The sequence below is a fragment of the Ochotona princeps genome, chromosome 2, assembly GCF_030435755.1.
Source record: "Ochotona princeps isolate mOchPri1 chromosome 2, mOchPri1.hap1, whole genome shotgun sequence".
NCBI classification, from domain to species: domain Eukaryota; kingdom Metazoa; phylum Chordata; class Mammalia; order Lagomorpha; family Ochotonidae; genus Ochotona; species Ochotona princeps.
The window spans coordinates 24,563,334-24,576,300 of record NC_080833.1 but is presented as its reverse complement, the minus strand read 5'-3'; the positions used below and the strand labels follow the sequence as shown (position 1 = coordinate 24,576,300).

General features: G+C 44.2%; 1 protein-coding gene across 1 annotated transcript in view; it reads left to right on the top strand.

The window, feature by feature from the left end:
- CSMD2 (CUB and Sushi multiple domains 2) overlaps positions 1-12,967 on the top strand; it is a 112,855-nt gene that overhangs the window by 39,936 nt on the left and 59,952 nt on the right. Inside the window, exons 17-19 of the mRNA XM_058661032.1 lie at positions 3,963-4,151; positions 6,406-6,552; positions 12,592-12,780. Coding sequence (XP_058517015.1) covers positions 3,963-4,151; positions 6,406-6,552; positions 12,592-12,780 — 525 coding nt within the window. The remainder of the gene's footprint in view (positions 1-3,962; positions 4,152-6,405; positions 6,553-12,591; positions 12,781-12,967) is intronic.

The window sequence follows — 12,967 nt, the reverse complement described above, 5'->3', positions numbered from 1 at the left end:
CTTTTAATATTACTAACAAGATCATTACCAAAAGTATTACATTAATAATGAAAGTATTCGTTTAAAAGGACATGTAAATGTATATGCAGTCAATTAAAGATCTTCAAAATGCATGAAGGAAAAACTAACAAACAAAATGTGAAAAAAGGAAAAGCAAACCACAGAATAAGAAAAGATTCCACAGTACCTATTAAAGACTGTTCATAATTCAGTAGCAAGGCAATCAGGTAAAAATATGGACAACAAGCTAGAGCGCACACTTGACAAAAAGATGTGATCAATAAACACATGAAAAAATGCTCAGCTTCAGCCGTCAGGGAAATGTGAATTAAAATCAAAATGAAATGCAACTACACACTCACTAGAATGGCTAAAAAGTAAAAGAATGGAAATGCTAACTGGTGACAAAGATATGTAACAAGTGACATTTTCAGTTTCCTTTAAAGGAACAATCTACTTGTCCTTTTTCACCAAGAAAAATGAAAACCTGTATCCACAACAAGAATTGTGTATGATTTCCATGATAAACCACAAACAGAAACAACCCGAATGTCCATCCATGAGAGAATGAGTAAAGAAGCTATGACGATACATTGGGATAATCTCAACCAATAGAAATAAACGAAGGAGTGAGATACACAGTACTATGGGTTCAATCTCACCAACTTTTGTGTTTAGCAAAAGAAGCCAAACACTGAAGTAATACATGTATTAGCCCAGGAATGCCAAGTTCTGATACAGGCAAACTAATCTGTATTTCTAGAAGTAATTCTTATTTTCTAGAGTAGGAGCAAATAATACCACCTGCAAAGGAATGTGAAAGAACCTGTGGTGGTATAAAGAACTTGATTGTGTAAAGAACAAGTTTGATGGGTATCAAAAGTTCATGGAACATGCATATTAAGAAAAAATGAAAAAAAGGTGTGGATTTCAACTTCTTGCAATTTTATATAATTATAAAACATTTTATAATGTTTATTTATATGAGAGAGAGACTGATGGACAGAGAAGGAACAATCCCTTGCCAGCTGCTTAACTTCCCGAAGTCCTGTAGCAGCCATGATTGGGCATGGCTGAAGCTGAGAATTCAGTAGGTGTCTCACACAGGTGGCAGGGGTCAGTTACTGGAGCTATCACCACTGTCTCCCAGAGTGCACAACTCAGAAAGCTGGAATCAGCAGCCAGAGCGGGACACGGGCATCCTAGCACCCACACCAACACATATCTCTTAATTTCACTTTCTCTGTAAATTTGTTAAAGCTTCCTCACATATACATTTTTTAAAAATTCATTGAATTATGCACTTAGTATTGGTGCATTTTAATTGTACATAGATTAGATCTCAAAAATGTTTTAAGGGCGTATATTTTTTTTTTTGCACAGCTACTTGTTGCCTACAACACTCACAACCCATTACAAGAATGTGTGGGTCTCTACTTAGGATCCAGCTTTCCTCTATTACACATACTGGAATGCAGCAGAAGATGGCTCAAGTCCTTGGACCCCTGTCACCCACATGGGAGACCTACCTGGAGTTCTAGACTCTTGGCTTTGGCCTGGTTAAGTGCTGGCTGTTGGGGGTGTTGAGGGAGTGAATCGGTGGATGAGCGATGCATCTCTGTTTCTCTCCTCTCCTCTCCTGGCTTCAGCTTGGCCCAGCCCTGGTTGTTAGAGTCATCTGAGGAGTGGATCAGCAGATGGAAGATCTCTCTCTGTCTCTCCCTCTTTCCATATAACTCTTTCAAAATAAATAAGTCAGGCTTGAACAATAATTAATTTTTAAAAAGAAATGATCAAGTTATGCAACAGAAAAACTGCCCTATTCATAAGTTAAAAATATCTACTTGAAACAAAAAGCAGCCAATGAGTCAAACCATTGGATAAGCTGATTAACATAAAAGGCAAAAGTAGGAAAATTCAAAACAAGAAGTAAAACACGGGATAGAATCATTGAAATAAAATATCTTTGGTGAATCACTGGAATATTGTGCACAAATCTGTGCCAATAAATTTGAAAACCAAGATGATGTGAATGATGGGTCTGCGAAGGTACAGAAAGTTCATTCTGTCCAAATTCTCTAAACGATGTAGAGAATGTTCCCAGAACTCCCTGCCCAGAGATCACAGGACTAGATCTTTGGCCTGGCCCTGAAGGTGTCTGTATTGCACTTCAGAATGCCTGGGTCCAATGCCTGGCTACAGCTCCTGACTCCAGCTTCCATCCAACTGCAGTGGTGATATCTCAGGTGCCTGGGTTACTGCACTCAAGCTTTGGTCTAGCTTGATCCCAACCACTTGGGACACTTGGGCAGTGAACCAGTGCTGGAATCTGTATCTGTCTGCCCCTCTATCTCTCTGTCAAAATTTTGAAAAATAATAAAGGGCAAGATAGTGTCATACAAGAATAGTAGTAAGCCTTCCAAAGTCCTATAATCTTGAGCATAGAGGGAAAAGAACTCATCAACATGAATGCTCTAATCTGACAAAGTTCCACATATAAAGGAAAAGTTACAAAGCAGTCTTTGAGAGGGCTTGCCTGTACTCGGTGGGGACACCCTTGAGTAGAAAAGGAATGACTTGGGGAACAGACCCCATCGAGGAATCCTAAATATGCCCACACCTCAGCTCTCAGTGTAGGTCTTGTGGTTGGTGGAATCAGAAGTGTGCACAGGCAGTTTTCCTCGTGGAAGCCATTCGTTTTCCTTTTCCCCTTTCACACCAAGCAGGAAGCTCTACTACAAAAAGCGGTGGATACCTGTTAAAACCACCCGAGACTTTGGATGAATTGCTTACAGGGTAGCAGACCCTGCTCCTGGGATGGTGAGGGTGAAAGGAAACAAGTGGGATTAGGGGAGGCCAGTGGCAAGGTCTGCTCCCCGAATGCACTTGTTGAGCTTACAATCCAGGGATGAGTCTGTGACTTTGTGCTCCCACACACGTCCTTATTCCAGACTCCCTGAACACAGCACACGCCGGAAGCCTTCCAAAGGCACATTGGCAGCAAAATAGTGATTTATCTATTGCAGTGATCTGAGTGCTTGTAATACTGTACAAGGCATACCTTTGTCAAGCTACTGAAGAAGTTGGCTTGATCCTCAGAGCTGCACTATGGGTCCACAGCCCAAGCCGCTGTAGGCAATCATCCTGAAGTGGATTTCATGCAGGCTGTTCTAATGCATTCCCGTGCCACTGTAGCATAAAGTCCTTCCCCAGTCACTGGGGTGCGAAGACCCTGAACACTGGCATCTTTGCTCCTTTTTAGGATGTGAACAGGCCCAGTCCTGCTCCTCCAGCTCCCCCTTGTCTAAACCCACCCTGATGGGCTTCCTGAGGGTGACACTATTACCTCTAGCTACTTTATATGTTAACTAGGCCATATCCAGCTGCTGATTCTCTTTGTATCCAGGTGGTCATCATCAGTTCTGTAATACATTGGAGGACTATGTTGCATACCTCACATGTACTATCATGCAATATGATGACAGGTGTTGTAGGTGGAGAAGCCATCCCAAGGACAAAATTATGTGGTTGAGATACACAGATAGTAAGTGGGCAGAGATGGGCCATGAGTTCAGGTGTGTTGATCAAAATCCCTTGTGCGTCCATCTGTCCTGCTGGGTCAAACTCAACTCACAGATTAACCCTTTGAGTTTGAACATGCATTATAGTTTTCTCTGAGTGACCTCTGCACTGATTGCCAAGCCAGGAGATAGTGTGCACACCTGCGCTCCAGAAAGTGATTGTGACCAGCTTGCCAGGTGTGAGCTCCAGCAATCCTGCAGCACTCACCCAGGACCTGAAGTCACTTTATGTCGTGGAGCAATGAAGCAATGGGCATGAGTGGGAATGCACCCCACTGCATGTTCCCCCAGGCTCCTCTTCTGCACCGGGGAGCATGTGTTTGCTCTCATCCCCTCTCCACCCCCACATACCTGGTATTTTTCTCTCTTTCTTTCTCCAAGTGCACTGCCCAACGAACGAGCTTCTGACAGACTCCACTGGTGTGATCCTGAGTCAGAGCTACCCTGGAAGTTACCCTCAGTTCCAGACCTGCTCATGGCTGGTCAGAGTGGAGCCCGAGTATAACATCTCCATCACTGTGGAGTACTTCCTCAGCGAGAAGCAGTACGATGAGTTTGAGATCTTTGACGGTAGGTCAACCATGGGCTGCCAAGTCCTCTGCTGCAAACAGGCCAGGCTTGCTCCAGACTCCCTCAATGCTGCAGTTTTCCTCTTGGTGTTGGCCAGAGGCCCCCTGGGGTGTCTGACTCTACCATAGAAACTCAAAAACAGAGGACCTGACAGGTTGTATGGCCCAAGCAAAAAGGCAGCTTGGACCTGTTACAGAACAGGGTAGCTCTTGTTCAAAGCTCATATCCTTGAAGGTGAACCAGTAAGTGAGTCACCCCAGTGAAGGGTGCATTGCCTCTAAAACACAAACACTAGGACTTCTGCGGTAGCAGCAAGCAAAAAGTACAATAATTGTCTAATCTAGAGGCAATGGGTGAACATGCCCCAGATCACTCAACCCTAAAAATCCCACTGCAAGCATCGTAAGATCTATCTCCGACCCTCTGAAACATGTGAGTCTTGCAAAGCTGTCTCTACGCTAACTGTGGCCTTCTGGCTCATCAAGTCCCATTCACATACATGAGCCAGTATGCTCTGTTCTGTGAGTGTCCAGCATGTCCACATCCCTTCCAATGATATCATGGCTGGGAACACAAGAATTAACAGAGTTCTGACACAAACTCTTTTACTCGCATGGCCACAAACAGCTTCTTGCCCACCTTTCTGATACATATCGAAAAGAATGCATCGCCTGATCCATGGGCACATTCCACTGTCACTCAGACTATGCTGTTCTACTCTAATAAACACACTGCATCTGACACAGCGGCTACAGTTGAGGTTACTACTTGGTTAAGTTTGTGCTGTGAGATGGACCTGAGCCAGGACTCCATTAACTACCAGCCATTCCTCGCCTCTCCTCTCAGACAGTCAGGACAGTGCTCTGCGTCCCTGGATGCTAGTGTCAGCTCACACCTTGCATCCAGAAGCCCTCTCCAGGTAACTGTGAAGAGGACTGGAGGAATTGCCTCTTCCTGTAGTCGGAGTCATTCTGAAGGATCCTCTTTTCTTGGGGCTTCTCCTTCAGCCACAGGGTTCTGGGACAAGAAGTGAAGCCTGAGTCTGCAAACCAGGCAAGGGCTTGTGGCCAGTTGGGGCAGCTCCCCTCACCCTCTGATTAGCCACTCATGTCTATTTTGCATCATCTTTTTTTTTTTCACTGATTTCTTTAGTTGACTACCACCTCTCTTGTCCCTAGAGGTATGAGATCCTATGAGCCATCTCCACAGACCCTACAGGTCATCCTGGCCTCTTCCAGCTGACACTCCCACCTTTCTATCCATGCTAGTGTCACACCCAGCCTTGCTTCTGCCTCTTACGTGCTTCTACCTGGCCTACATCATGGAGAATCTCCTCAACCCCACGGACCCTGGGAAGCCTGGTTTCACAGCTCCTCCCATCAGGCATGAAGACCATTGCACAGGCTTCAACAATGCCGATGCTTGTGTCTCATCAGTGCATTCTTGATTGCTTTAGGAAGTCGACTGTTCTCCAGGCATGGTCAACTAATGGGTGTCCAGGTGTGACATCACAGACTTCTTCCAGCAGACCCCTTCTTCCAGTGGACCCCTTCCTTCATACTTTGTCACTGCAGTTTCAAGGGCTCTACTTTGATTAAGGTGGTCCAAGGGTTTTTTCCAAACTTCCAAAAGTTGCCCCAGCATTACTAGCGCCTCCTCTCAGGGCCTTTTTCAAAGTGATAATCCCGTGTTACTGATCATCCAACTTTACGTTCTGTTTCCCTGTGAACCAGTCTCCAAGGATACAATCCCCAGCACTTGATACCAGGAAAAAGGAAGTGGTGGGCTTCTTTCAAAGAGCCCTTAGAAGAAATACTGGGGAGCGCCTTTGGACCCTGAGCTATGACATTTTCCTTCAGCTTCTTTGCTGTTTATTCATTCAATAAGGAGGGTGTTTTTCTCCCAATATGGTGGGTACTGCACTGATTTTTTTTAGCATGCACACGAGAGGTAGGGTGCTCAAAGTGGACAATGTCTCTAGTTTGAAAACCGGCCCTTTCATTGAGCATCTGCTTGTCCTTGGGTAAGGCCCAAAATGACAAGTAGACTTTATCTCACCTGCCAACTCCATAGGTAGCCGGAGGTTCAAGGGAGGAACAGAGTTTCTGGAGCAATGCCTGTGGGTGCCAAGAGTAGCTGGGTACAAGGAAGGCTCCTGACTCTCACAAGTTGTTATCTGAACCCCAGTCTGTATTTGAGGGTCTCCTGGAGAGCTTGGTGGTCTGTAACTCCATGTCCCTGTCCCCACCCACAGGTCCCTCCGGACAGAGTCCTCTGCTGAAGGCCCTCAGTGGAAATTACTCAGCTCCCCTGGTTGTCACCAGTTCAAGCAATTCTGTGTACCTGCGCTGGTCATCGGACCATGCCTACAACCGTAAGGGCTTCAAGATCCGGTATTCAGGTAAGTGGATCACCAGGATTCATGGAAGGACCACAGAGCCTGAGCCCCTTACTTTGTTTGCCCATAGCAGCCGTATTAACCACACACCATCTGCTCACCAGAGCAGCAAGCTCTCCGTAGGGCCCAGGAAGCCTTTCTCCTCCTCCAGTGCCCCTCAGCTAAAGCTGTATAGGGGGCCTTGGGCCTTCCCTTCCCTCTCTGCTCATCCTCTTTCCCCCACTTCCCATCCTGCCAACCTGTGTCTTTAACTATTCCTCATGATAGGATAATAACACCTACAGGTGATTCTAACGCTTTCTAAAATGCTGACGACAGTTCCTTAAAATGGAAAAACCCTAAATTATCTCTAATGAGCACAAAATAACCCAGGGAATGTAATGAAATGGGCAAAATTGAATGTGAACTTCTAGAATAGATATTATTGTCTGGCTTGAAAGAAAACTGGGTAAGCTGTCTGCTGGCCACTTTGGAGGTGGGTGAGTGCTCAGGTCATTGCCTGGGCTCGGCAACAGTGGAGGTAGGAATGAATCACAACCGTGACAGGGTCCCACTACACACCAACAACTTCAGGACGTTTCATCCTGGATGTGATTGGCCTGAATTTCAATCAAGTACTAAAAAGCTTTTAAAGAATATTGATAGGAAGGGATGCCAAATTATAACCTCAGAGCTGGTGGCGCATCAGGTTAAGCCACCATTTGTAAAACCGGCATCCGTATCTGTCAATTTGCTTTCAGTGCAGCTCCCTGCTGTATTGCACCTGGAAAGGCAGTGGAAGTATTTGGGTACCTGCCACCTTGTGGGAGACCTGGATAGAGTTCCTGACTCCTAGCTTCTGCCTGGCCCAATCCTAGCTATTACAGGCATCTGGGAAGTCAATCAGTGGATAATATTCTGTGTGTGTGTGTGTGTCTGAAAATTCACCTACCCAAGGTTTCCCCTATCTTGTTGCACCCCTTCTCATACGCCACCTGCTTGCAAGACCAGCTCAAGCTCAGAGGCAGAAAGAACCCTTGTGTGAGTCCCTGGGCAGAGGCAGCACATGAGGCAGCGGGGTGAGGGGAGCCTGGGAGGAGAGGGCCCCCGCTGCCTCAGCACAGGCCCTCTGCAAAGCCACCTGGCACTCCTTTCTCTAATACACCCAGAGGAGGCCTGGGGCAACTCTTACCGCTGGTGCCCCAGGGTGACCAGCCCTGGCACTAACTGGCCATAGGATTACTTGATGAGGGTGTAAATAATTTCAGGTCTCAGTTTCCTCACAGAAGGAAAAAAAAAAGAAACATTAAGGTGCCTCCTAGGGAAAACCAGACTGAGTTCATGCAAAAGAGAAACACAAGGGCACTTGGTGTTCCTATAAAATGTGATTTAACAATAAGCCGAGTTTGGCATACCACAGTCTCTGCATTGTATTTTTATGTATGACATGCATGAAGTTTGTGATGATCCCTGTTTATGTGTGTATTCTGAAATTCTGTTTTATTAAAGATTTGTTTATATATTTGAAAGGCAGAATGACAGACAGTGGGAGAGACAGAAAACAAAAGTTTGCATCCTCCGGTTCACTCCCCAAATGGCTACAATGGCTGAGGCTGGACCATGCTGAAGCCAGGAGGTGGGAACTGCATCCATGGGGGTAGCAGAGGCCCAGGCACTTGTCCACATTTGACTGCCCAGTGCCTTCCAGGTGGAATGGCAGGAAGCTGGGTTGGAAGAGGAACAGCCAGCTCTCCAACTGGCACTCACATGGGATGCTGGCACCTCAGGCGGCATCTTAACTTGCTGCATTTTACTAGTGCCTCGCAAACTTTTAGAAATGCCTTCAGATACCAGTTCAGTACATTTCATTGGGCTGGTTGCTAAATTCTAGACTAAAAGTTACTAAAGAGCAGTCCACTGCTTGATGTCCAAAGACTGACAGGTTTGGGAGTTGTGAGGGAGTTGCAGTTATGGGACACATACCTTGTAGAAAGGGGACTAACTATATCACACAGCAAGTAGTACTTAATAATTACAACACAGTGAAACTGTGTAATTAGCCCGTGCCTCTAGCACAGTGACTCTATTTTATAACGGAGATTCTTGTTCCTGAGTGAGGTAGGCAGATAGATACAGTGTGCACAGGACACAGAGCAGGACACATGGCTGGCATGGAGGCATATAACACACCAACTTGGGTATGATGTTTTTCCTGGTGGTTTAGATGTGCACACCCCATGTAAGAGTCTGGGTTTGATCTTCAGCTCCAACTCCCAACTCCAGTTTTGTTTTACTGTAGACCTTGGGAGATAGCAGTGGTGGCTCAAGTACTTGGGTTCCTTCCATTCATGTTGGAGACCTAGATTGAGTTCCCAGCTCCTAACTTTGACCTGACCCAGCTCCAGCTTTTTCAGGAATTCAGAGAGCGAGCCAACACTGTCTCTCTGTCTGTCTGTCTGTCTCTCTCTAATTTTTTTTTTAATTTATATCAACATACATTTATTCTTTAATTTTTTTTTTTGAGTTTGGAAAAGAATTTTTTTTTTATTATTTAACTTCATTAATTACATTGTATTATGTGACACAGTTACATAGATACTTGGGTTCTCCCACCCCTCCCAAACCCTCCCACCATGGTGGATTCCTCCACCTTGTTGCATAACCACAGCTCAAGTTCAGTTGAGATTCCCCCATTGCAAGCATACACCAAACATAGAGTCCAGCATCTTATTGTCCAGTCAAGTTCAACGTCTTCTTAGGTATACCCTCTCTGGTCTGAAGACAGAGCTAGCAGAGTATTATCCCAGTCAATTGAAAGCTCCATCATACCATCAGCAAAAATTTACATCATTATGGAATTAATTGACATAGTAATGAGTAACCAACATGTTGAAAGTAAATGCGAGTTCCCAGCCACCTTCTGTGACCACCTCACCTATACTTTGAATGTTATATGTTGTGTATTCTTTAATTATTAAAGTGATTTTATATGTATCTTATCTATATTTTCATGCAATTTACAATACAGATTTAGAAACAGAATTATTTTCTCAAAAATTTTTGAAGCATTTTCCTACATAGAGAATTAAACACTTATAAGTAAATTAAACAACATTTGAATACTTTGAATGAAGTTCAGAGATCTTTTGATGCAAATAAAATAAATAAGTGGATACAGTGAGCTCGTTGTCATAGCTGGCCAGACTACTTTTCCAGCAAGAAAACAAAGCAAAATACAAGGAAAGAGTAAATAGGGACACATACAGATATAGACATAGATAGATATAGACATACACACACAAATATTTGATATGTTTTCCAAACACACATGCAAGCTAAAAAGCAAAAGAAGAAAATGTGATTTAATTTCATGTGCTTATTCAATTGAAATTAAATCTAGGTTTAAATTGAAATTGTCTGAACTTGTGCAAAATTCTACTATTCCAATCCACATTTCGTGAGAGGACTGGTGTTTGAATAACTATGCGTAAAAGCAAGGTTTCTGGCTTTATTTGGGTTTTCAATTTTCTTTTCTGTGTTAATTTTAATGTTATGCTCATAACTTAACTTGTGAGCATCATCTTTCAAAATACAGTTAGGATTTACATTTCACATTAAAATATTCTAATACAATGTGTTGCCCACAGTTACACGATCAATTTATTCTGTGGCTGAATATTTGTTTACCATAATATTTGCATATTAATAAAAGCACCAACAACACTTGTTGGCGAGGTTGCGGGGAAAAGGGATCCCTACTCCACTGCTGGTGGGGCTGCAGGCTGGTACAGCCTCTATGGAAATCAGTATGGAGAATATTCAAACAACTCAAATTCAACATACCGTATGATCCAGCAATAGCATTCCTAGGAATATATCCAGAACAATTGTTTTATGAGAAACCAACATGCACTCCTATGCTCATAGCAGCACAATCAGTAATTGCAAAAACATGGAAGCAACCAAAATGCCCATCAACAGAGGATTGGATAAGAAAGCTATGGTTCATCTACTCCATGGAATACTACTCAGCTATTAAAAAAAACAAAATGCAGTTCTTTGTGGCCAAATGGGCCAAACTGGAAACCATAATGCTAAGGGAAATGAGCCAATCACAAAAGGTTAAATACCACATGTTTGCCTTAATTTAAGATGATATGATGTTATGTATAACATGTTATGTTTTGAATGTTATATGTTGTGTATAAACCAAATTGAAGTATAGGTGAGGTGGTCACAGAAGGTGGCTGGGAACTCGCATTTACTTTCAACATGTTGGTTACTCATTACTATGTCAATTAATTCCATAATGATGTAAATTTTTGCTGATGGTATGATGGAGCTTTCAATTGACTGGGATAATACTCTGCTAGCTCTGTCTTCAGACCAGAGAGGGTATACCTAAGAAGACATTGAACTTGACTGGACAATAAGATGCTGGACTCTATGTTTGGTGTATGCTTGCAATGGGGGAATCTCAACTGAACTTGAGCTGTGGTTATGCAACAAGGTGGAGGAATCCACCATGGTGGGAGGGTTTGGGCAGGGGTGGGAGAACCCAAGTATCTATGTAACTGTGTCACATAATACAATGTAATTAATGAAGTTAAATAATAAAAAAAAAATTAATTTAAAAAAATATATATCATGCACTTCAAACATATATTAATTCATAAAGAATTCTAGATATTAATATGAGCTGATTATTTAGCAAATTTTATTAACATTGTTAAAAAGAATATATTCTACTAACAGATAGATAAATTCTTATCCTGCTGGAAAAGATCTCTAATTAAAAATAATTTAAATTACATTGTTGATCTCTCTCTAATTTTTTACATTTTAAAAACTGAGGCTGCACATTTGGCACAAGAATTAAGGCAACACTTCACACACCCATGTCTGAGTGCCTTGTGTGAGTCCTGGCACATCTGGCAATCCATCTTCCTCCTAACGCACACACTGAGAAGCAACAAACAGAACTCAAGTCCTTGAGTCCCTTCATGCACGTGGGAGAACAGACGTAGTCCCTGGTCTTGGCTCTGGTCCTGGCAGCTGTGGGCATTTGGGGAATGGGTCAGAGAATGAAAGATCTTTTTCCATCAATCTCTCTCTACTTGTCAAATAAAATGATATAAGTACACAATTTTCATTTTTAAATATATAAGCAAAAATAAACCATCAAGTATCAGTGGCCCTTGCTGTGGAGGGGGTGAGAAGTCCCTGGGACTTCAGTCCTGCTCTGACCCTGTCTGCCTGGGAGAGCCAGTCAAGGACTCCAGGAATAAGTACAGGGTTGAGTATTCCTTTGACTTTCCTCTTCCCAAATTCACAGTCTCCCCCCACAGAACTCTGGCAGGGTTGGTAATGCAAGCACTTAAAGCTGGGCTCTCGCTGCTGTCCCTGGCACATGGAACAGCACCTGGCACATGACAGACTTGAGATAGATTTGTTAAATCAATAAATGATTGGTGCTGAGGCCATACCCTTGGCTCTGCAGGGATGTCAGGTCCTGGATAGTCACAGATCCACTGGTCCTGTTCCCTGCAGACTGCAAGGGCTTGACTGGCTGCTGGCTGGGCTCTGAGTGCCCTGCACTGTGCTAGACGAGTTACAAACCCAATCTCATATCCAAACACCTGTGAGGTAGGTACAGTCCCGATGTCCAGCCACAGAACCTGGAGCGACACAAACATCACTGACTCACCCAGACTCACAGACCTGGATGTGAGGTCAAAGAGAGGACACTCCTATAGGTAACAGCTTTCTGGAACCAACATCAGGGAGGTTGGTTTTCCAAGTTCAGGAGCTACAGGAGTTTGAGCACTGAGCATGGCCCTATTGCCAATGCTGCCTTCAGACCACAGAATCCTTCATGGGGCTGATTTTCATCTGCCTGTGTCATGTTTTGTTTTAGCTTCTCTAATTGACTCACACCTTCCTTCACAGCATCGGGGGGAGACAGAGATGAGGATGGTGGGGAGGAGAAAGGGGCAGGGATAGGCATGCTAGACTATGTCTTCCTGGCAGATACTTGTTTCCTGAAACCCTTCTTATGTGCAGCCCCTTACTGCAGCCTGCCTCGGGCTCCACTCCACGGCTTCATCCTGGGCCAGACCAGCACTCAGCCCGGAGGCACCATCCACTTTGGCTGCAACACTGGCTACCGCCTGGTGGGACAGAGCATGGCCATTTGCACCCGGCACCCCCAGGGCTACCACCTGTGGAGTGAAGCCATCCCTCTCTGCCAAGGTGAGGAGCAGGCAGAACACAGGGGGTGGGGATGGGGTACACACAGTGGCTCTAATCCAACTCACAGCTTGTTCTTGTCCCAGGACCAGTCATCTCCAAGCATGGGCTTCTTTGTGGATCATCTCTGAGCGTCTCAAGCCCCAGGGATGGCATGTGCACAGTAGTGTCTATTCAGGGTGGTGGGAAA